We start from the raw sequence: 26,160 nt of genomic DNA, 5'->3' as shown, positions 1-26,160 counted from the left end.
ATCAGGGCTGTGTTCCAGAACTCTCTTTTTCCTCTACTGTAAATGCCAACAAAGTGGTCACACAGAATTAAGAGTAACTGTGACACTGACTGTTCAGGGTTGTAAGAAGGCAATAGTGGAATTAGGCTAGGTTCATGCCGATCAGAGGTCAGAGACATACAGCCTGCTGAAGAGAAATGTCATGTCACTCACGGAATATAACAACTCAGACAAATTTGGAAGACTATGTAGAATAAACAACGTAATAAACTTTCTTTTGCAAACGAGGTCCTGTATCTCCTTTCATGATCTGTTTGGACTCCGGATAAATTCACATTGACCAGTCTTTTCAAAACACCAATAATAAAATTTCACTATCCACTTTTTGTGCAGAAAGCTGCACACAAAGAATTCATCAACACCTCTGAATACTAAATGATGAAAAGTGGATTAAACATTGTTTTCCTTTGAAGTGTCTACTCTTACCTTCATCTGGCAACTACTTCAAATCTTTACTCATAATCAAGTTTCACATAGAGGCTGTAACATCCTTGTTTTATTGGCAGACATTACACACTATTCTCCTACTAACTGATTTTCCTGTGTTCTTTTTTCCAAGAATATGAAATTGCCATTAAAAAAGTAGTTTCAGATGAAAAGCTCTTTTCTTCTCCTTTAGCAATTTATAATGTAGAAGAAATGTTTCAGAATAATACCAAGTGACTACTCAGACCCCAACATTGTCAGGATTGTACCAGAAACATTAAACAAGCTCTAAAATGGTCACATTGTATATTATTATAACATCCTCCCCTTCTCTTCAAAACAGCATTTCTCCAAGGCAGGCCTGAGACACAGGAGAACTTAGCAGCCAAAACATTTTCCTGACCCAGTGTCCACTTTGTGAAAATATACTGAAGTGTGTATTACTGACCCAGACTCCAGCACGAAACACTCGTATATTTCCATCTGAAGTTATGTAGGGAGCTTTAATCCAACCTCTTTTTTTTTTTTTTTTTTTAAAAAACAAATTGAAGTGTTAGGTCCACAGCCTCAAATTCATGCTAAATTGCTTCTCAAGTACACCATCATGAAATGTGACCTTACAATGTCACTTTAGGTACTAGAAAGCTTTTGTTCAAATGCAGTCTCTAATGATAGACAAGAGTACTGAAGAATTTATGAAGCAAGATTAATAAAATCACGTCAGTATCATGTATTAGAAACTACTCACACAGGAGAGTCTTGTTTGACTACTTCTACAACTACAGCTGTTGAACATAAGCATCATCCACTATCTCCTTTGGTTCCACTTTTATCTAACAAGATAAAAAGGTATGATTATGACCGGTAATTTTTGGAAAACCGGCCGTATGTTCCCAAGTATCTTACATTGAAGACTGCTGTACTTTTAGGACATTAAGGAATTTTCTTTCTCTTCCCTCCACATGTACTGCACATACAGAAGAACTATCTGATAATATAAATAAAATCAACATCGTCTACTGAATCTTGCCTCATACAGTTGTTCATGCTAAGCATGCAGCATGACAAACTGATCAGGAGAAATGAGATTTGCTATGTATTTGAAATGCTGCTACATGGCTAAAAAGTTTTTTAAAAAATGAGATTCGCATAAGAACAATACTTAAGTTAGACCCTGGACACTTCGGAGACACAGTGATGCTCTGTGCTACTCCTCATCTATGTTGTCCCGCGCTTCCTGGCCAGGAGGGCTCCGAGCTTCCTCCATCATGTGCTCCGCACTTGGTGTAGCCAAAGGCCTGACCGCAGCTCCATGCAGGCAGTCTCTGGCAGCACTCATGTAAAAGCTTTTTGCTGCACACTGCAGCAGCTCACAGCATCAAGGAGGAGGACTAGATTTGTATAAACGCTAGATGAGGAAACCTGGGCTGCTTGGGGACTCAGTAGCAAGACAGACAGCATTAGAGAGTGATTCAGCTCTGCTAACCTAACACCTCCTGTGCCCCCGTCTCTTCACAAACCACATGTGGGGGGCTGCTCTTTTGTCTGATGTGCAGAGACAAAACTCTGTGTGGTTACTTCGCATATGTTGTGGGCCTGATTCTCCACTGCTTTACACTTTCAGGCCAACGTGGCCAATTAAGTGCGGCTTGAATCAGGCCCCTCATATAAATGGATCATTTGAAATTATACACATTACTTTACATGGAAAAAATTCAAGCTTTCAAAAATAAGCATATAAAACATAAAAAGACATTTAAAGTACGCACGCGCGCACACACACAAGCCAGTTTTACTTTGCACTGCCTGTTCAGTAGAACAGATAGCCTGTTCTCTGACTCTCTTAACTGCAAACCTTATACTGGCTGTGTATATTTTGGACCCTTTCCCATCCTACCATGATTTCCTGTCTGAGTCTGCAGCCCATGGCAACAGCAGAAAATTGGAGTACAGGCTTTGCAGATGGTGGTAGGCCAAATGCACTGTGCCAATTTAGTATCTTCTTCCATAACATGTGTTATCTAAGTCTTGGCTATAGGGAAGGGTTACCTTCCGGCTAATAAATTATATTTATTTTGATTTATAAATTCTGCTTGCTTTAGAGAAGTTCTGGTCTCTTGCAGTGCACATAAAAAAAAAGAAAAACAAAAAAATGCCACAATCACACAGCCTTATGTATACATCATCATACTATAAAAGGAAAATGATATTCTGAACTGCTGTCAAGGAATAATAAAATCCTTGGTTTTATGGCTCCATTCCAGCAGGTGACAGGTCACTGGGACTGTTTAAAACCAAAGCATAGTAGTACCCTCCCAAGATTTACTGACGTGCAGCACACACACCATCCCGCAGAATAACCTATGATGAGAACTGCAATTCCACGTCGGCAACAGAACTATGAGAGCCAAGATTATATGCACAGGGAAAAGGTGCCAGAAACAACTCCAGAGTTGCTTTCCATCAGGAAATCCAGCGTTAACATGAATCTTCCTTGAGTGGCTTTCATAAAAGACTGCATCAGGCATTGCCTTGCCCTGACAGAACGGGTTGCAGGGGGGCATGGAAAACCACACACACTTTTCAAGGCGTAGTATTAAACAGTGCAGTCACTGCTCACTGGTGCATCCACAGAACTACTTCAGCATACAGATGCTTTAAATCCCACTGGCCCCTGGCATGGAATGAAGTATTACCCATGACGACCATCAAAGCTACTCTCACTTTGAGGTGTAAAGCCCTGCAGTTTTCACTAAAACAAAACTACCTCAGACAGACACGTGGCCTGAATCCAAGTGATTTCAGCGGAAGATCCCAGGCAAACACCTAGGAAAGAATCCACTCTTTTGTGATGCACAAAATCATACCTTAGCTATTGTAATAAATCACAGACTAAAATCACTGGGCCACTTCCACATTCCATAATGAAAGTCTCTGGTTTCACAGCACTGGTAAACAAACACAGTACTGTGATTCAGCCTTTACACTGCATCCTTCCATCAAGCCTCTTACCCACAACTCTTACCCATTTCCTTGACATCTTGCCTTTCTCTTCTTCTACTTATGCCACAATAGGTAGAACCATTATTCAGAAGCAAGTCATTCACAAAACTGCCTTCTGGGAGAAAATGCAAGGTCCTCAGCATCTTTCCAAATGTATGTTTTTCCTCAGTAGAAGTTAGACTTATTTTTTCAAAAAGACAGAGAGATAAACAACTTGTAAAGAAGAATAAAGAGTAGATGCTCCAGAACTTCCACGATGCAGCACAGTGCTCAGCACTGCCGAGCTCGACACCCTTCACGTCCACATTACTCTCTCTCAGCTGACCTGTAGAAGCTCAGAGGAACACAGCATTTTCAGCTTCCCAACATCCCCATCAGTAACTGCACTGAGCAAGCACAGAACAGCAACCAAATCAATCGTCCTTCCTTTTTCCTTCTACTCATGCACTTACAGCCCAGGAAACAAACAGCTCACTTTGTCATAATGTGGTTATAGCCAAAAGTGTGACTATGCACACTGACAAGAGATTTAGGAGAGTATGTTTGGAGTCCTGTTTTTGAGTCAGTTGTGCAATGAACAAGGTAACTATGTCTGAGTCAAATGCTCAGACTGGAAATTCTCTGCATTTTCTACACAGTGAAAGTCATAGCAAGATCAAATAGATAAACTTAAATTAACAATCGAATGTGAATTTATGGGGCTTTAAGAGAAATCCAGCTGTTTTTTCTGAACATCTCAATTCATTATCACGAGTAACACGAATTTGATTTATCCCGTATTGAATATTCACTACTGAAGTCAAAAGAAGCATGAAACTTCTTGATGAATAACACATTTTAAAGTTTTTTTTCCTTATTGCAGATGTACTGCTACTGCCTCAAGAGAAGAAAAACCCCAATAATAATGGGGGAAAACGAGTAGTATTTGTTATTCTAGATACTGATCAAAGACTCATTAAAGCTAACCAAAACAATTCCTTTCCCTCCTGCAAGATTAAACTTGAAGGTAAGCAGCATTTCTCATAGAGATGCTGAGCTTGCTTTCAGTAGCAGTTCATTGTGAGCAATTCTGACAATTTTCCTACTTGCTGATCCTACTTTCACCACTCTCAAGTATATCAGTTCAGACAAAACTGATAAAGCAATACTCACTAAAGCCAAAGTTTCCACATGTACTGTCAGAGCATAAGAGAACTTTGCATAACATTTCTTGAAAAAATAAAATCCATAAACACATAGACGAGCTTTAGATGTCTTCATATATTGACAGTAGAAGGAAATGGTTTATTAAAAACAACTAATAAAAATATGTGTCAGTTGCTTACTATTATAGCTTTCCATCTTCTTCCCCCCATGCTAAACTGAACAATCACTTTAGTGAAAGTATCCAAAACCACCTTATCAATTTGAAATAAAAACATAAAAGTATTAGAATGCATACTAAGAGCAGAGCAAAACTGTATCCGTTCAACTCTGGAGAGATTTTTATGATCCTTACGCTGACAGCTTTGTTTAGTCTAAGCTGAGCACAAAAATGGTGTGTGTGTGTGTATGTGTGGAAAAGAAAAAAGGGGAAAGATAACATTCAAAACTAAAAAGCCGAAATTTTGTATGCAATTAACCAGACGTTATATCCACCCCCAAAAAGGAAATACATTTTGTTACATAGCATCTCTTATATTATTACAACATAAACACACATCCTTAATGTTTTGCTTAGACCTGGGGTATTGCATGTGGTAACACATGTATTACTCACACAATTTTCCGAAATCTGGAGTAACTATGGCAGCAATACACCATACAGGCTTCCGCATAGTATCAAGAGAAAGTTACTTAGACTGGAATAACATTTTGAGAAAACATTAAGGAGTTCCAAATTGATTTCAGTGAAAGTCAGGCTCACGTGTAACAAAAAGACACCTCTAAAGACAGCACTCCAATGTGATGGCACACAGGCGGGTGCTCTCTGCCTGCCTGTGTGCATACATAGGCAGAAACACCACACCTCCTCACAAGCCTCAGAAGCGTGCCACTTCCCAACACCACCTCCTCGCCCAGCAGGGATGGCTGAGACAGGCACTATTTCAAGTGGAAGAGAGAGGTCAATAAATGCTGCAGGACTGTCAGCAGATCATGCAAGTGGAATCAAGGTTAAAGATGAGTGACCTGTTCAAAAGCAACTAGAAAACTTATTTTGCTTTAATCTACTAGTTTTGACATCAGTCTGAACTGCATGGCATATTGGATAGTCATCTAACTAAAACAAACAAGAAATCAATTTATAATAAATTCTATTAGAACAACAACAAAAAGCAAAATAGTTTGAAGAAAGAATGAGAGACAAAACTGGCCACCTTCCCTGCTTTAGCAGTTTCACAATATTCAGTTCTTGGCTGTCAGCTGAAAGAGTAATGTGCTTTATTCAACAACAATAAAATGTAAATATTAGAAGAAAATCTATTCACTGTCATCTTGGACTTGAACAGAAAAAAAAAGAAAAATCCACACACAAAAAAAAGAGCTTATAGAGGGCCAAGAAAATAATAATTAAGTCTCTCTATGTTTAGTTTTTTAATGTAGAAAAAGTTCCAGCATAAACACACAGTCATATTTTCTTGTTTATTCTTCAAGACCCAGTCAACAGTCTGCAGATTGGGCTAGAAATGAAAGTAACACAAGTATCCAACATGGGCTGCGGTATTATAAACACTGAAGAAAGGGACAAGCAGATTATGTCTTCCATAGTGTTCCTTCCCTCTCATCCCTGAAATATCATAAACAACATTTACTTTGATCTTACATAACCCCCTAGCAAACCCACCAGTTGTTATAAGTCTACATACATGAAATGAAAAGCTGGTCTAAAATGTTTAGTTGTCCTTACTTTCTAGCCCATTATTATATCACAGACACTCTTAATCATCTCAAGCATTTTGGTAGCACTACAGGAGACCTACAGCAATGACTTAAGCAAAAACATGGAAAAAACGGGGAAAATTTGCTTATGTCAAGAATTTTCATTTTTTTGGACAGGAGAGACAAATGCAGTCTCCTGACAGGCTGTGACACTACAATGTTACAAAAGGTATCCCTTCAAAACATCTCTAGCCACCCCCTAAAACAAACAAACAAACCACCACCACCAACAGGGCTTAGCCATCAATTTCACTTTCACGACCCTCCCCCCCCGCCCCAGAAAGCCTGGCAAATAGCTGATTTGTTACTTGCGCGTAAGATGTGCAAAGAAGTTGAGCTACACATTCTCAGGGTAAGAAAGCATAGTTTGCAGAAGGGAAAACCTGCCATGAAATCTCTGACTGACGTACACTGACCCAAGATGATTCAGCTGCTTTCCTTTTTACTGTCCCTATCATTCCACAACCTGACAGGTCTTTATACAAATGAACGAAAAATCTTGCCGCATTCTCCAGAAACCGGTGTTTCACTCAATTCAGACATGAAGCAGGTTAAGTAAGCTGGTGAACATCAAACAAGTTTTAAGAAATGGTTTAGGTGTACTATTAGGACAACCAGAACAAGATGGACAAGCACTCAGGCTTACAACTAATCTATGAGTTGTCTGGGTTAAATGCATACACAGAACACCAGACAGTATTCGTTTACTCAATGGCAAGTTAAATACATTCACAACAATCCACATGACCTGATGTAATTATTCTTGTGGGCCACAGCCCACAACCTGGGCTTTGCTGAGCATCCACTTCAGAGAAACGTTTCATGTTAAAACCGTAACAATGACCAACCCAAACAAGTGCCTCCTAGAGGACCACCAGAAAAGCCATCAGCCAGACTATAGTTCATGAAATCACATAATTAAATAATAGGTTTCAAGCAAATGAGGAAGGAAGTTTACAATTCTGAGGGACTTTCATCTGCAAGTAACATATAAGCAAGGAGCTTTTAATAGACAAGGACTTAATAGCTCACAGTTCCACTTAACTTGTATTTAAAGGACTGATCCTTAGTTTCCAGTCCTAAAGACAACAGCAGTTACAGCACATCCTTCCCTCAGAAGCTACTTTCAAGCTACTAATTCCATCCCACGTATTCCATGCTCACAGAAGCTGCAACAACCACCCTAGCAGGCTGCAGCCAGGTATAATGCAGGCAGACACTTTAATTACATGGTGACATCCCTCAGCCCTGCCCTGCCTGTAGCTGGCCTGTCCCAGTGCTGGTCTCTCCTCGCTCCAGTTGCCAAACATACCAAACCATACCCGCTGAAGCCAAACACTTCCTGAGCACTCGAATGAGATCACAATCCCAGCTTTATTTGTGACCTAAGACAGAAGGCAAGTCTGGATGTGTCTGGGTGAAAGGAACAAACCTTAACTCTGTCTATCAGCATTTGTGTGTCTTTTCCTCTCTCTATTGGTGCTTTCTCTTGGTAAGGCCTGCACTACCAACAAGACTTCATTTAAGAGGCTTCTCTCACTCACAAATGCACTACTTAGTCCTTAAATTGACAGAGATGCTCCAAACAAGGTCTAGCAGTATTTTTTTTTAAGCTCTTGTTCTCTAAGGGAAGGAATCAGAGTTCTGTTGAAATATTTGTCCCAATTTATAAATTAAGAAATTATGAAGTCACCATAGTACTGCTTTTAACGCTGTCTCAAGTTTGCTTAGATTTAAGCAGATGTCGTGTTGGATATTTACATGTTCAAAACAACTTGGAAGTTAATCCCATTAAAACAGGAGCATCAGAAATGATTGCTTTGATTTCATCTATCACCCTGCGTTGTCTTGGCTCAGAGAGAGCAAATGAACATTTTCTTATGTGGACTACTTGTGGAGTTGACCTTACTACATGAGGTATTTTACCCTCAATGTCCAGAGGGTAAGATTGCAAAGCTGGAGACTCCCGAGCCTGTAACGATGCAAAGATGTTTATAAATAAATAACAACTACATAGATTGATTTGAAAAGCTTAGCATTTACTAAATGAGAGCTAAAATGTAAGCAAAAGAAAGAACTACTTTGACCTTGTTTCCAAACATTCAGGAGAATAAAGGTTGCTGAGGGATTTGCTGGACACAGTGTAGCTAGTGGATTCATTGTATTCAAAAACCTCTTTTTCCCTTTTAAATTCTGCTGGCACAACAGACAAATTGCTCAAGATAAACACCTGTTGATTTTATATTTTATATTAAGAACAACACAGCAACTCAGTGAACATTACTATTTCCTTTGGCCTTATTTTTCCATTTTCTTACATTGCAGTAAGATGAATTACTTTTAAAAATGAACTTAAAGTTCAACATTAAGATCTTGGGTTTAAGCTTCCAAGTGCAAACAAGCACTTCTGAGCTTCCTTTCTTTCTGAAGTTCCTTCAGTCCTAAGCACATGCCCCCCTGCAACCTGGTAATTGCATAAGCGAACATGACAATCTATTGTAGGCAGCTAGGCAAGTATTTTCAGAACTTTACTTTTTGCATTTCGTATAACTCAAGGCTTTATGAACTTAAACATCTGCCTTTCAGCGCTGTATACCCATGCACTGCACGGGTAACGCCAGGTTAGCGAAAGGGACAGAAAAATGAAACAAATGAGGCGGGAAGCTCTAAATGGATGACCACCTAGACTAATTGAATCATACTAGGCACAGGAGCAGAAATAAGCTATTAGAACACAAAAGTGTTACAGCAACATTAATACCCAAACAAGGTTTTTCAGTGTAAAAAGATTGCTCACCTCAAGACCATTAATATGATTTATTCAAAACTCACTCTCTCCCCGTGCTACAACTGAAATTAAGTTTGGTAAAACCCCAAACTAGGTAGGATTAAGATTTCTGAATAATATATATAACAACTATATGCTGGGCGAGTGCTTATCTCCTCAAGAAACAGGAAGAAATTTGTAATGATAAGAGTCAATTAGGGAAGTTCACAGACAATCATCAACTCTCTCTGGATTAGCTGAGCTTAGGCTTCAGGTTGCATGAGAAATCATATTGTGTGTGTATATATATAAATATAAAATAAAAATAAAACAACAACAGCAAAACAAAAGATCATTCTAGTGGCATGGTTGAGGAAGCACAGCAGACTATACTGTGAGACTTTCTAGACAGGAGACAAGACAATTTAATTTAAATTAAATTATTCCAATAACAGAAGATACGTAGATCAACTACACAATATTTTATGATTGAGAAAATGAGCACTCAAAGCTCATTCCTCATTTCTGCGGACAGAAAAATGCAAGAGCACATTAAATATTGCACAGGCATTCACTGCTAAACCTTGAGTTAAAGCAGTTTGGTTTTTCATCTGAAATGAAAAACCAAAACCCTGTTGTAACTTCAGGTTTCACATACCAAGGGGAAAAAAAATCAGTCTTAGTCTCAAAGGCAGTTCAAACTCCTGGCTTTCACGGCAACTCAAACAGCAACAGACTTCAGCCTGAACACCGCAGGGAACAGACTTTTTTCTCCAGAGGTTTCTTCTGCACAGACCTGGCTACCCAGTTTCACAGGGATATGCTGGCACCAACACTGATTCCACTTGAAATCTAAACATCTGCATTTGCTAGTAGTAGTTACACACTGAGGGAGTTTCAACACTTGGTCTTCAACCAACTGAATTGAAAGGACCCAAATTTTATTGCCAAGGTGTAGTATCAGCAATTTGAAGGATTAATTTGAGGCATCATTACTACCTTGTCTGTTTCACTAAATGAAAAATACATACATATATATAAACCCACTATAAAGAAAGAAATAACAGGCATTTTAGCTCTACTTGATCTCCCCCTCAACATAAGCAAGATGTGTATCTGCAGATGTTTGTATTTTTAATTGTGCATCCAGTGGTTTGCATTTGTAGGAGATGAAAGCATGCATATACAAGTACCAGCAGTCAGGCTTACAGAATTTGTCCCTGTGGGTTTGTGGATCCAAACCCAGGCTCTTGAATGTGCAGGAGTAGAAGCACACGAGGTATGCTGGAGGTACTTTTGTACAGAGGCGAATGACACTGCAATTCAAATAAGATTGTAGCTACAACCAGCTCATCTGCACAGAAACACGCACATAGGTCTCTCATGTTCCTGCCCAGGGACCCCAGTGAGCAACATGCACAAGGCGAGCAGAGCGCAGCGCACTCAGCCAGACCCAGTAAGCAAAAGCAAGACAGCGGGGCCAGCGCATTAGACGTGCTACATGCAGGCTAAAGAGTGAGCAACCATTTCAGAATTGTAGAACCAGCTAGGTTGGAAAAGACCTTCAAGATCACCAAGTCCAACCATCAGCCCCACCTACCAAGACCCATCACTAAACCATGTCCCTTAGTGCCACCTCCACACGTCTCAAATACCTCCAGGGATGGGGACTCCACCACTTCCCTGGGCAGCCCGTTCCAATGCTTGATCATCCTCTCTGTGAAGAAATTTTTCCTAATATCCCATCTAAACCACCCCAGCATAACTTGAGACTGTTTCCTCTCATCCTATCACTTGTCACCTTTTCTCTAGGCTTCTAGATTTTCAGCTGCTGTGCTGGCAGGTCTGCCAGATGGCCAGAAATCTAAAGGACACTTTCCTGTCTGTACCAGAGGAGGGATTGAAGGCTTTTTATCCCCCCTGCACCTGAGCTCACCCCCCATGCAATCAGAGGGGCTACAGGAGAGGATCCCAGTCCAAAGCCATTTAATTTATTCATGGTAGCATGGGCAGGAAAGGTCCCCAGCCCACTGGAAGCTTTCATCCAGCGCACCGTTAACAGAAAATTGCTTAGCCTGCCAGTAGGTGCAAATGAGTTCCTGTCCCCAATCTACTAAGCACGCTGAGCGGGTATTAGGGGAGGCCAGAGCAGAGATTAGACACAGCTGTGTGATTCACAGCTATAACCAAGCAGCTTCAAACCACTGCTTAAGATGTATGCGTTTCTGTTGGACCCTGATATGACACAGAAGAGGTGATTTTTTAAACGATTAGCACACAACCTGAGGTACAGCTGTAGTAACCTTGTATTTCTACTCAGCTTAGCTTATTGATTGCATTTGCAGCTCTCCACCCCCAAAATGCACCTTCCCAACATGCAGTAATTGTGAAGCTGATACCTTATTAAAATTGATGAGGCTCTTTATGAGCACATCACTTTGTTCAGTTCAGATAACAAAAGGGACGTTTATTGAAAAGTCAATGATTTATTTATTTTTTCAGTGCTGGATTTTGGAACAGTACCATGAGTACACTGAAATAAAAGTTATTTCAGACCAGTTAGATCACTCTGAGAAGTAATTGTTAAGAATGGCATAACCCCCACCCACCCCCAAAGTTGAAATCAGCTATAATTTTTAAGATATACTAGTGCAGTGAGAAATATAAAAGAAAATCATGTTAGTCAGATACTAAGCCCAAAGTCAACCCCCACACTTGATACTTGGTAGACTGTTCCATGGTGTTCAGTATCACAGAGAGTAGAGGACTCATCCCTGGACTAATTCTAACATGTCCAAATCAGGTTTTTTTCCTGTGAAGAAAGGTTATGCATTTTCCCTCCATCTGCCCCTTTCTAAGAAAAATGTCTCAAGACACATGTAGAGCTTATTTCAGACTCAGTTTCTACTGCTCATTGGCTGAGCAATCAACAGGCTAATTTGTTGATTAGTTCATCCACAGAGACTTACAAGTGTTTCAGCTAAGAGGTATGTGAAGAAACAGCATTATTGAGTTAAATCCCCCCCCCTTTTTTTTTTCCAAGCAACATCTGTCAACACTTATATCCACAGAACATCGGGATGTGCTGATGCATTAAATAGCACAGCAGGTGTATTGGCTGTCACAGTAGTGTTCGGCAATAACCAGAGAGTTCAGTACAACTTAAGTGCTGTAGTTAATAGGGCAGTAATACCAAAACGCATTTGAAGTGTTGACAGTTCAGGTTCTAATGAACCGTGCATCAGTCAAATATAGGAACATCAAGTCGAAGAATCACATTTCCAAGGTAAGTTCATATTTCTCATCTCGCAACAAACGTTTTAAATGAGTAAACTCTGATATTCCAAATTAGAACATGTCAAAATCCCTGGGAAACTACTGGTTGCATTCTCTACTTCTGCTTTACCAAGGCATGTCATACATCCCCACCTAATTTAAAATAGAAAATAAAATATGTACTCCAAGTTACATGGCTTTTTTTTTTTTTAATGTTCTAGTTGATATGTTGTTCAGTAGCTGCTTATCATTTTTGTTGCTTTTAAAGATGTTTCATTTTCTTTTCAACTTCTATTGCATTATTTTTGCAACATGTCACCCAGACTCTGTCTGAAAAGACTTAGTCCTTGGAGGTGCCCATATACCCAGAGAGCCTCGCAGACCTCCTTATGGCCAAAAGCTCAGATAGCATTCCTCCTTCCAAGGCAGAGATCGAGTCTCAGGCACGAAGTCAAAACTCATATCAACAGCAGAAGGTACCTCAGAGGCGCTACAAATAGTTGATTAAAGAACAGCTTCACAGAAAGGGTAAAATACATAAACAAACCACAGATTATTTATCTAAAAATAAAAATAAAATCCCCCTTAAGCGTTTACAGAGTTTTAAGCTTTACTCTTGACACACCAGGTGTTAATTAGAACATGTTTGTTATAATAAATATTAAGCTTTCAGCCTCCAAAGTCACTAAGAATAGTGACTGGACTACTTTATTTGATGGGAGATTAATCACAGAAGGAATCCAGGTCTAAATCTCAGTCTCTTGGGAATTTACAAAGATTTATCTATTTACTTACTGTTTCTTAGACTCCAAGGAAGCATGCTACCCTGATCTAATAATGAAAATTGTATTTGATAGATCTTAATGCCAGAAAGGTCCATTATGATAATCCAGCACAATCTTCTGCGCAGTACACTGCCAAGGATTTCATCCAGAGACTGCAATGCTTGACCGGAGTTGAAACTTAACCTCTAAGAGCTTTTTATCTCTAGCATCAAATTCAGTACTATAAAACAAAACCCAACAAACACGCGCCAAGTTCAGAATTTACAAGTACTCCACTAAAGTGTTCTTACTATAAAAAGAAACAAAGATGACAGTAAAGCAATAAAGACTGTTCCTTTTACTGGAACAAAACCAGTTATTTTACCACTAGACCTAACTCAGATTTAAATTAATGTGAAGGACAAAATCATTTGAGAGCACTGTGGAGAACGTGAATACTACTAATTTACAATTCCTATGGGAAGAAAGAATAAAGTTTTTTCAAGCTTTTTGAGCCCATATTGTGGTCTTACAATCGCAAGGAAAGCCATTTAGAAGATTCACTGACTTGTGTCAGGTAAAGTAGTAGTGACAGACTGTCACAGGAAATCATAGTATACCTACATGTGCACTTTATTCGATTTTCAGACTTTAAAAAATGCACTCAATTATTGACAGAATTGATCTGAAAGACAGGAACAATAAAAGAGGCAACAGAAGCCAACCCCTTCTGTGGCCAATGACTGCTTGGTATTACACCACACAAGCGTTATCATAACTGACCATTTGGTGTTTTGAATATTTATAAGCATTTCCCTGCACAGTCACTCGTGTTTCCATTGAGCAACAGCTTCCATTCATTCATTGCACTTTTTCCAAGAAAGATCTCTTAATAAAAAAAATAATAATAATAAAATCTGCAGCTCTGTGAGGGACTGACTCTTCCTCTCCATTTTACACACAGAAACTGTGTGGCAGAAGCACTAAGCAGCCAACAGCTTGAGTGCATGCTTCACTTTATAGAGCCACAATATTTTACTCCAGCTTCCATGGATGAGGAACGAGAGAGGGAACAGAGTCCTACTTTTGCACCTGGTGACAAATAGTCCCATGGTACACAAAGGATTATGACAAGTGTATTGGCAGAAGGTGTTCCTTTATAGTCTTGCATCAAAGAGTTTGTAGTTCAAAAAGTAGATCTCTGGGTTTGACTTCTGCTGTTACATCTTGTACCAGCACCAAGAGCCCATCGCAGGCTCTTTGCATTTATTTCACATACATTTGGTAATATCATCAAGGGGACAGAGTGCAGGCAGAGCACATAAGAGAGGGTTTACGAGCAGCCATCCTCTTGCCATCCTCTTACGCAGTAACCAATGAACCAGGCTGACTCACTGCGGAGACACTGCAGAACTGAGGAGAGTCGCTGCACCTACCCGCTAGCGATGGGAACTGCTGCGGGATTGTCCGGACGGGAGGAACAGCAGGAAGTCAATGCAACTGGCAAGCAGAAGTCAAGGGAGTCAACCCTCGTCTGATTAAGTGTTTCATTAGCAGCATTCACCGAAGGTATCATTCCTGCTTAGAGAAACCCTGCTCCTTTACCTGTCTCTCACTGTGAGATCATCTTTTGAAGAGGACACTTGGTTTTGCACACAGTTAAGCCAGGAAGGTACTCTGCACGGGACACCTGATTCTAGCTCCAAGGCCAGCAAAAGCCATGAAACTGTGGGGTACACAGGGTAGTTTTCAGAAATCACATTCCTCTAAGTTTTCCAGGAAAAAAAAAAAAAGAAAAAAAAAGATACGGTGCTCCTCAGTGTGATGATGAAAAATAAACTGTGCAGCTTCTTAACAGAAACAGCAAGACTTCAGCATTTCAAATTGCTCCTCAGTCTCCTTGGAAGAGGCCAACATTCCTCTATCTGCTTATTTGCTTAACTGCTCAAAAAGTCTGCTTTCTAAACAAATTACAGAGGTAAGTATCTTAATACTATGTTATTCTCATTACTGAGGCACCATTCTACATGCTCACTTTGGCAGGCCAAGCGCAAGCTCTCATTTATTACACAAGTGTAATTACAACACAGGTTTCTGCTAAACTAGAAGGAAGTCTAAGTAACATGGAGTTTTAAGTTTTTGCTCAGAAACTCAATTTCACTACCGCAAAGGAAAAAAAGATCTCAATATTGTTTTCCCTCTCCAGGCTGTATGTGGGAATAACATCTTCAAGAGGAAACTGCAAAATTGTCAGTATAACTTATTATGCACTGGTTGGAGGCCCAAGTAAATTTTGTTTAAAAACAATCACTCTGTTTTTCTGGAGAGTGGCTTGTAATGCACATTTCTTCTTCTGAGCACAGCGAAGTTGTTCACATGCCAGTTATAGAAGAAACACTCAAAACAGCAGCTGGTAGAAAGTCAGGAGACATCTGTTAAGTCAACAGGGCTTTGGTTTCCCATCACCTCGGCACCTTTTAGAAACTGATACACCTTAAGAGGAAAGCAGTATCATTCCTGTCTGGTGAAGACATCTGCTTTATGCACACACAAACCACTACCAAGACGCAATTCAGGTGAAAAGACAGACAAACAAACAGAAGAACCAAATCCATAAACACCAGCTACTTTACTACAAAGCTTGTTGGTGTGAAGAAGAGCAATCACAAGGGCTGGATCTTACCATTAGCATTTTTCCCACAGATGAGATGTTCGTAGGGTTGCAGCACTCCCCAAAGTTCAGCATCATTGTTGATAACCATCTCCAGGATTTCAGCTGAGATCTCCCCTCCTCCGTCAGGGCTCTGACTTGCCAAAACCCTAGCCTTAATCTCTTCTACAAGGTTTTCCATGCAAGCGGTTAAAGAGATGGCTGCGTATTCGTGAATCCTGACCGAGATCCTAGTGTCCACCATCCACCTGAAGAACCTCCCCACGGAGAGGGTGAGGCCGCATCTAGCCGATTTGCCCTTCCTCAGTCCATCTCCAGCACTCATGCTGTAGAGGGAGAGAGCCTTGACCGTGGCCAGGACACAGCTTTCCGACAGCGACCAGCTCTGGATGAGCTTGATGGCACTCTGCACCTCGAACCTGGTGCACTTGGAGTGCATCACGCTGAGGCGCTGAGCTTCCCGGGCGATGCGGATCAGGGCGCGCCTCAGTAACTGGGAGAGCCGCCTGACAGCTTCCTGAGAAAAGGGCCTGCTCTTCCCATCTCCCTTTGCTTTTCGGAGTATTTTTCCGATGTCTTCATCGGTCCAGGGGTACTCCTCTAGATCCGGCAGCTTAGGACACTTGGAAAAGATATCTGCAACCTCCGGGTCCTCCGGCAGAACCGTGTTCACTGTATCCCAGCTGTTATTCCTACTGTTCATGGAGCCCGAGTAGTACCACCAGTTGCCTCGGTGCTGAGAAGAGGTGAAGGCTTGGGAGTTGGACTTGGACGAGGAGAGACTAAGGGACCTGCAAGAATCCCCTGCCCCATAACCAGAGTCCAGAGTCAGATCCTCCAGGGTCTTCAGAGTAGAGCTGTATATCCCAGCCATAGGAAAGGCGGGCGAGCCAACCGCCGGCAGCGCGACAAGGTGAGGCTGGAGCAGATCCCTAGCGAGCCGGAGCCGCCTGCCCCCCGGGCGGCCGAGCAGCAGGGCGGGCGGGAGCGGTGCGGGCAGCTACCTCCACGCCGCGGGGGGGCCGCGCCCGGCCATCTTCTGCCCGCGGCGGCGGGGCGCGGGGCGCTCGGCGGGACACTCGCGGCGGCTCGGGCTCAACTTCTCCGCCGCCGCTCCGCCGGGCGCCCCGCCCCGCCCCGCCGCATGCAAATGAGCTGCGCCGAGACGCGCCAATCGGCGGCGCCGGCGGAGCGCGTCTCCGCCAGTCAAAGCCGAGCTGGGCGGCCGCTATGCAAATGAGGCCGGGCGGGCGGGGCGGCGAGGGGACGCGAGGACAGCGGCTGCGGGCTCGCCCCGCTCCGGCTGCGGGTCCCCGCGCCGTGGGGCGGCCCCAGGGGGCTGGGGGCGGCGCGCCGGGACCCGAGCGCTGCCTCGGGGCGGCGCCTGCACGGCCCCGGCCTGCGACCGCCCGCTGCCGGCGGGCGCTGCTCGGCTCCCCGCGGAGCGGCTGCGCGGGGCGAGGGCGCCGCCAGCCGGCAGCAGCCTCGCGGCACGGCTCGGGCAGGCGCTCCGCTCCCTGCCGGGCAGCTCGAATCACGGCTTCTCGGGCACCCCCGGCCCTAAGGAGCCCGGGGCTACGTGCATTTAAAACTCTGAAATAAATATCTTACAGACACACTCGTGGAGCAGATGAAACAGCAATCCCTTCTCACAGCGAGAGACACTTTCACTTAATGCGAATTTGCAATAGATGAAGGAAAAAGACTGTATTTGCGTACACCTGGGTAAGCAAGCCGACCTAAAGCCCAATGCTTTTGTACATCAGAGGCAGCTGACCGATACTTTGAGCAGACGCTGCTGCTGACCACCTATTTGCGTCCCCAGTTGGCACTGGACTGGTCCGCAGACTGGGCTCCTATTTAGGATACAAGAGATTTCCTAGCTTAAAATCTTAACACCTTACTTTGGTGGGATCTTGTTTTGAATCTTTGTACTGCAGTATATATGCTTAGTGTCAATAAAATACATCAGAACATCTATTACACGTAAATGAAATTTTTGAAAACACTTAAAAATCTTTTTTGTTTTGTTTTTTCCCAAATCTGCTGGGTAAGCAGCTTCCATTCATGTTAGAAGCTAAAGTGCTTAAAAAGGCATATGAAATTCCAACCAGTTCATCCCCCAAACTGCTTTCTCCACATTGCATCTTCTTTTATCTTTCTTAGATCTAAGCCCAACTGTAAGTAAGCTCTGTTTATTCAGGGCTTCTCCCTAAAAAAATGTATCCACGTGAAGCATAAGTTGTCTAAAAAATGCCATACATAATTCTCTACTTAAAGTAATTCCAACTTATCACAAAATCAGAATGCTTCAAAACTTCATTTGTGCTCCACTGACGGTTCAAAAATATGTATTTTTTTGACATGGTTCTAATACTCTTATTTTACAAATCAAAGCTAACTCTACTATTTTTGCCATATGTTTCAGGCTCAAGCACTGTATATAAGAGTTTCAAGCCCAGTAAAGACAACACAGCCAACAGTGCACGTGGAATATAGGACCAGGCAGTACTGATTCAAAGTACACAGTTTTAAGTCTCATGCCTTCAGTACATTCAATCACTATACTTTTTCTAAAACATTTCCTTTCCACTTTTACATCTGTATTTCATCCTGTATGTTATGTACCGTGGACTACTGTAAACTTAACCTTGACTTTTGGTAGGTTCCCACTCGTGTCTGGGCCCATTCAGACCATTGCTGCTAAGGTTGTGTTGCTCACTTGTCACACAATGCACTCCTGTCCTGTCCCCCTACATCTTTCCACCACCTCCCAAGGGGAATTCCTTGTTAATTCCTTGTTCAAACCCTTAGGGTCAGATAGACAACTCCCTTTCACCTCCACCCCCGTCTTCACACTGAACTCTATGTGAGCAGGAAGCAGGCAGAGAGAACCACCTCTGTAATCTCTTTCACACTAAAAGGCCTTGGTGCTTTATTCCATGATACCCACTTGCAAAAGAAAAAACAAACAAACAAACAAACCTAAAAACTAAAATTCCTACTGTTCCATATACTTCCTATGACTTACTTTATCATAAACACAAGCATGAATTGCCATGGAGAACTGCTACACAGTTGGCCAATACTAACTTAATTTTTATTTGAGAAAAATGCAGTCATGCAGTTTCGTACAGCTTGACATATTTCTACAAATCATTTCTATTCTTCTCCTTATCACACTTCTCCAATACTCCCACACAATTTGTTACTCCTACCAGTCCAAGTAATTTAACCACACAAAATTCATCCAACTTCACAGCAACATCTGCTTTCTTTATTCCCTCATGAATTAAGGGAGGTTTTTTTTCCCTCATTTTTAGGAGTTACACTACTGGCCACTCTTAGAATTTCATATCCAGTATTTCCTTATACAATAATACTTTGCCTGATAAATCTTTTTCTCCCTTTACTGCAAAGCTATCACCAACCTTTACCCAAAGCAGACAAACCGTGGAACAGAAGCCCCCCAAGAGTAGAAGGGATATTCCTTACTGGAGATGTGAGAGCTTCAAACTCCAAGATTCCCAACACAATCAAAACAAAACTTTCTGGAATGAAAGTTTTAAAAAAAATATAAATAAAAAAGAGGACTAGACAAATAAGGGTTCTCTACTAGCACTTCCCAGTTTCATATGTATTACTTATCCTTGACAGAACAAGTTTATCATAGGTTCTATGTTCTCCAATGTTAATTAATTATCTATCATAAAATTAGAAACAGCCAATTTTGCAATAGATTTCCAAGAACAGCTAAAAGAAGAACAGAGTTGAAGGAAGCAATCAAGTTATTTTCTTTATATGAAGGAAAAGGAAATAGTTTTCTTTCAGTGTTTATAACTGAACACTGTAACAGTGTTTATAACTGAACTGTAAACTGTTATGAAAACTAAGTTATATTTCCAGAAAGCAATTACTATACTGGCTAGCTCAACTAGTCAATACCAAAAAATGAAAATGACATACTCAAAGCACTGATAAGAACAAGTTAGCACATCTTGATCTATAAGACACTACAACTATTGTGTTCTTTTTGCATATTTTTCGACTGAAACCGTTAGGAATCACATTTTTTTCCAGACAGTAGAAGTCAGCTTTCTACGGATTTTCTTATAATCACATCTCTCTAAAATTGAAGTGTTAAGAATAGAGAAACTATCAAAAGACTTTTAGAAATATAGGCTTAAAATGTCTAACCATGGAAATCCCTTGACAAACAAAAAAACACCACCACGCTCTTCAACATTCTTTCATTTAAAGAACTCAGATACTGAAGTGCATCAGAATTAATTAGAATTAAAAAGCATCATCCTTCTCTGATACGGAGATAGCAACTAGGCAAATATCATCAAATTCATTTTAAAATAGTTTTATTTTATTTAAAGAAACATAACACAAAGTAAGTGTAAACTCCCAATAAATTTACCCTGTACCAAAGACTCCAAATCAATACTTTTTAAAGTAGAAAATAGCTATATTAATCTGTTACTTTTCCAGGCACAAAATTCAACGTTCTTCTGGTACAAAACATTCATGCACACGCTAACAAGCAGCAAAACCATCCCTTACCAGCACGTCCCATGTGACCTAATTTCAATCACTCTGAAGCAAAGAAGACTCAAACGTTCCACCGGTGGGGAAAAATGAAAAAAAAAACCATAAAATAGTGTTACAATTGTCCTCAACACAGCACCCAGAAAAGCTGTTAACATGGTGTAACCAAAACCTGAAGTAGTACCTCCAAAGCACCTGGCAGGGGAGCCATTTCCAAGCCTTATTTGTTGCAGCTGTGTGTGGTGGTGACTGTTAATTAGCCAAGAGGCCCAACAGCCAGCTGGGCTTCTCTTCGGGACATTAACTACTTTGATGGTTATCGCTAGAAATTTCATTTTTACACTACTATTGCTATTCAAGAAAGTGCTAATTCTGTTTTCTCCACTGTAAAAAGATAGTATTTTCCTTACGTGGCTATTTAACTACGTTTTATATGCAATGATTAAAAAAATATTTTTAATAAACTAGCTCTGATAAAAGATGTTTCCCAATACCTGAAGATCAGACTGAGCCCCTACAACAGAACATTTGAGGAGAAAGAACAGATGAAACGTGACTAGGGCTGGTGAATTACATATCAGGTCTAAATCAAATGCCAAAACGTCTACTGCAGGTAAGGGAATATGTTCTGCATATTTTCGAAGCAACTTTGATGAAGAGCTAACATGCATCTGGTGCATTTTCTACATGTAGCAAAATCTCTGTCTAGCAAAGGTCCTCAATTTATTGCCTAAGAGCAGCTGAGAGCCCCTTCCAGCAAATTACTAAATATTAGCTGCTGATCTCACCAGCCTCCTTTATTAGCAAGTAATAATGGAGGTATCAAGTGCACCTTCCCAACTGGAGTCTTTTTCTTAAGTAAAGAAATAATGTTCTTCCCCATCCATTTTGATGCAGAGCACCTTTTCAAAGCTCACAATGCGAAAACCTCAGAATATGGTAGCTGATAATTCATAGGTAAATTTACTAGGTAGTAATACTTAAATTTTAAAAAGAGAATAAAAAGAATCTTTACTAAATAATAGAATAAAAGATATTTTTTTACAAGAACATAGAATCTTATGCCAATACTCTGCTCTTCAAAATTCTCAGAAATAATACTATCTCTTGTGTAAACTCTTCAGATAGTTAGAACTTACTGAAATTTTCTACAGAAGCTGTACTGAAGAAATCTTCGGGCTTGTTGCTAACATATCTTACCTACTTCCCATCACAATTTTATCTGTGATTTAGGTTAGACTAAAACTATTAACAATTACCATTGTTAATTGCTATTAACAATTCCACAGAAATGTTCTTGCCTAAAAAATCCTACCTATTTTTTTTTCTCCTGCACCAGTTAAACTAATAAAAGATGTTACCTGTTCTCCCAGATCTTGCCTCACTGATATCCTTAAGGCTCTCAGCCAAAACAAAACTTCCCTTTCCAAAAAATCGCTCTTCATTTTTTCTTTAAGAAATGCTTGCTTAGCATAGGAAATCAGCATTGATTAGCTTTACTATCATTCGTAATGAAAGAAAAGTTACTACTATTCAAAGTGATAACTAACTGTGTAGAAATAAGGAGTCAAGTCATTACAACCAATAGCAAGTATTAAGCAAGACAATTTTAAAAAACTAAATTGGTTAAGATTTTATATGGTCTGTTTTTAACATGTTTTCAGATATGAAAAGCATAAGAAACATTTAGAACATCCCTCCGTAATAATTTTTACTTTCAAAAGCTGCACTTTGTAGTAAATACAACTAGAGGGAGAAGGAACCTTGAGTGAAATCTCTGTGCGTATGTATATTAGGAGAAGAGACAGGCATTAGGAGAAGAGATTCCTGATATGAACAAAATATTGTTTTGCTGCTGCTGTCTAGACAGGTTACCTGGCCAGCTTTGGTTTTGCTCCTCCAGAAGACATTAAAAACAACTAACATGTATCAGTAGATGTTGCCATACAAGTCTGTGTATGCTATTTAATATTCTATTTAATATTGGTAATTCAGATTGTCAAGTAATTTAAGTATCACACAACAGTGTTTTCCTTAAGTTTATTTAATGTTATGGGAAATTTTATAAGAAGAAAACATATCCAGACAAGAATCCTCAACTAATAATACTGTGAAAAAGCTATCAGTGAAAGCTTAGAAAGCATGTAGACCCAGAGGAGAGTCTAGCTGTTTCACAGCAAAGTAGCGAAAGATGAAAAGAAGTAAATTCCAAAGATTAATCTTTAAAGGTTCCCTTCTCCATTTTTTTTCTCCTCAGGTATACTGTTTTAATCATGAGCCCAGCATATGTATCAGGTCTGCAGAGGACACTTTCAATACACCAGCACCTTACAGCACAAACCATGTGTTTACTGGTGAGTCCAGCCTTCAGAAATCACAGCCCCCTGAGACCAGTGAGAAAGTCTGCAGTAATGAAGACTTACTCTAGCTAGAGGAGAATGAGGTTAGGGACATCTAATGGATTGGACATACACAGGTCTTTGGGATCTGATGGTATGTGTGCACGAGTGCTGAAGGAGCTGTCTGGTGTCACTGCAAGACCACTCTCCATTATCTGTGAAAGGTCACAGTGGCTGGGGGAAGGTTCCTGAGGACTGGAAGAAAACAAATGTCATTCATATCTTCAAAAAGGGCAAGAAGAAAGATTGAAAGAAGTACAAACTGGTCTGCCCCACCTTTATTCTCAGAAAGTGGATGGAACAAACAGTCCTGGAAACCATTTGCAAACACATAAGGAAAAGAAAATGATTTAGAGTAGCCAGCTTTGACTTATGAAGGGGAAATGATGCCTGACTAACCTGACAGCCTTCTATGATGAAATGACTAGCATGATGGATGAGAGAAGAGAAGCTAATGTTGTTCATCTTCACTTTACCAAAGCTTTTGACACTTCTTCCCATAACATCCTCATTGGCAAACTGATGAGGTATGGCCCAGATAAGTGGTCAGAGAGGTAGACTGGAAACTGACTGAACTGCTGGACTTAAAGGGTTGGGATCAGCATTAAAAGCTCCAGCTGGAGGTCAGTTACTAGCGGTGTACTGCAAGTCTGCAGGTGATAAAAAACTAGAAGGACTGATTGATACAACAAGTGGTTGTGCTGCTATTCAGGGGGTCCCTCACAGGCTGAAGAAATGGTCATACAGGAATCTCTTGAAGTTCATCAATGGTAGGTGCCAAGTACTGCATCGAGGGATGAACAACTCCAGGCCCCGGTATGTAGCTGGCCAGCTGGGAAAAAGCTTTGCATAGAAGAAGCATGGGTCCTGGTGGACAGCATAGTGAACGTGAGTCAGCAGTGCGTCCTTGTGGCAATGAACGCCAACAGCACCCTGTTAGGAAGAGACTTGCCAGCAGGTGGAGAGAGGGTATCTTTTGCCTTTACTCAGCACTGATGAGACACACCCGGAGTGCTGAGTCCCGTTCTGGGTTCCCCAGTGCAAGAAAGAGATGGACACACTGGAGGTAGTCCAATGATGGGATACAAAGGTGATTAAGGGAGTGGAATTTCTGTCATATGAGGAGAGGCTGAGGGAGCTGGGCCCGGTTAGCCTTAAGGAAGTAGGGGTGGGTCTTTGTTCATAGATACCTCATAGGAGGCAGAATAAAAGAGACAGAACTAAGCTTGTCTCAGTGGTGCCTGGTGAAAATAAAAATTAGCAATAGGCACAAACCAAAATATAGAAAAAAAAAAAACACTTAAACATATTAAAAAGTTTTTTTTTTTTTTTTTTTTTTTTTTTTTTTTTCGGTGAGGGTAGTCAGACACTGAAACAGGTAGCTCAGGGAGGTTGTGGAGTCTTCATCCTTGGAGATATTCAAAACTTAACTGGATGTGGTCCTAGGCAACCTACTGTACCTGATCCTGCTTTGAGGCTCAGGCTGGATGATCTCAAGAGGTGCTTCAAAACCTCAACACTTCTGTGATTCTATGAATCCTGCTTTTCACATTGTGAAGAACACCTAGATGAACCCTTCTCAGCACAATTTCCCCTTTCCAAAGTCACGCCCTCTTGTCTACATTTAGAATTCCTCTCTTCACTAACATTTCTAGCACTGCCACTGAATCCTCTCATCTTTAAATACCTCTAGTTAATTTAATTTTCAGTCTGGCTTACATTGGCACATATTTTAAAGATGAAGGCATCTTCAAAAGAAACACTTTTTAAGAATAAAAAGAGTATTGGAGACACATTCTCTTACCAGTTCATGGAGGGAATAGTATTATACCATTTGAAATCATGTCAAGTGAAAGGGATGGAACACTATGTGCTTCACCAAAATAGCTGCAAATAATGATGCTATTCTCCAGATTCTATCAGCTATTATTTTTTAACATCCAGCTACAGACTTATACCAGGATAAACTTTTATAATTACCTACATACCAAGCTCTGCTATAACAACAGGTCTCACAAGTCTATACATGATTAGCTGCCAGTATAAAATAACTCCCTGGAGAGTTGCAGTAATCTCAGTTACCTGGCCACAGGGTCATGTATCATGTTTCCACTACCACATCCTATATAGGTAGAAGGCTGCTATGGCCCCACATGCCAGAGTACTCACATATTTGGATGAACTTTGGATGTTAGAATTACAGTAATTACTTTAGCCATTCACTGGCTGTAATATTGATGTCTAATTAGACACCTGATAGAACAAATCATATAAAGATGGTAACGGATATGTGTCACACTTCCTGGCACATGTGTACTGAAATGTTGTTCACATTTTCAACTCTCTTTTTCTAGTCAATAATATAGTATTGACAATAACATTTATTAAGAGCCAATCACTATGATCACCATGTCAATAGAAAGAAAAGCCATATAGATAGAGTTAAGGATTGTATTTGTCATAATCCTTGTCAGTTAGGAAACCAAGTAATGTATCATCCTCTAAGACTGCTATAAAATGGATGCCCTAGACTATATCAGACCATGCTGAGAATAGTGTTTAGATACAATGGCAAACAACGCTGAAAGCATTAAAGAAAAATGAAGGGGAAATGCAAAGGCAAAACCTAAAACTTAAGATTGTCTTCTACTTCATCTGGAATGACTCATAACCTTAGGACAACAGCTACAGTATTTATTGATGTACTGGCGTATATGAGTCTAGCAACAGCTTCCTAATTGATACAGGATCACATTCCACAAGGTTCTTACAAACCTTCACAAGGGTTACCCATCTCAGTCTTCACAGGCCATCTGCACGAATTCTTCTGCCTCAAGTTGGACGTAGGGCTTTATTTTCCTAGGGAATACCAAACTCTAGAGGATCGGAAGGCTTCATTGTGTCACAGTAACCCACTTGCCCTACCTTGATGCTGGTTATATGGAAATACCACAACGCTGTACTTAAACTGCTCCAGGATGTCTATCAAATGTCTATTAATTCAGTTCATTGCAAAATGAAGAAGGCTTAAGGAAAAGATGAATACCAGCTTTCCCATTGCTCTGTGAACAATTGCTGTTTGGCACATCCCATATAATGGGGGTGCACGTGAACACTGATGAGGCACTGCCTGTGGCAGAGTTTCAAACAGATCAAGTCCTAAGATATGGCACTAGAAGCACAAGGTGCCTTGCCTCACAGAGTAGTCAACAAGTGCGCAATGCCTCGCGTATGCAACTGCTTAGAATAGTTGCAGGATTGCCCAGCGTAACATCTGAATTGCATGGTAGTGAAGCCTCTGACTTTCTATTTATAAAACTAGAAACAGATCTTGTTTCTTTC

General features: G+C 40.8%; 1 protein-coding gene across 3 annotated transcripts in view; it reads right to left on the bottom strand.

The window, feature by feature from the left end:
- The window catches only part of ABTB2 (ankyrin repeat and BTB domain containing 2), a 164,595-nt gene that overhangs the window by 123,139 nt on the left and 15,296 nt on the right, over positions 1–26,160 (bottom strand). The window contains exon 1 of one of the 3 annotated variants that reach the window (XM_013194640.3): positions 20,435–20,574. The exons of 1 other annotated variant lie outside the window; for it this stretch is intronic. In XM_013194640.3, the coding sequence (XP_013050094.1) occupies positions 20,435–20,447 (13 nt within the window). In that variant the 5' untranslated portion in view covers positions 20,448–20,574. Of the gene's footprint in view, positions 1–15,877; positions 16,992–20,434; positions 20,575–26,160 lie in introns of those variants that run through there. One more of the 3 variants, XM_013194632.3, reaches the window with a different exon arrangement.

Source organism: Anser cygnoides, chromosome 5 (assembly GCF_040182565.1).
Source record: "Anser cygnoides isolate HZ-2024a breed goose chromosome 5, Taihu_goose_T2T_genome, whole genome shotgun sequence".
Taxonomy (NCBI): domain Eukaryota; kingdom Metazoa; phylum Chordata; class Aves; order Anseriformes; family Anatidae; genus Anser; species Anser cygnoides.
The sequence above is the reverse complement of the archived record's forward strand: the minus strand, read 5'-3'. Positions and strand labels throughout refer to the sequence as shown.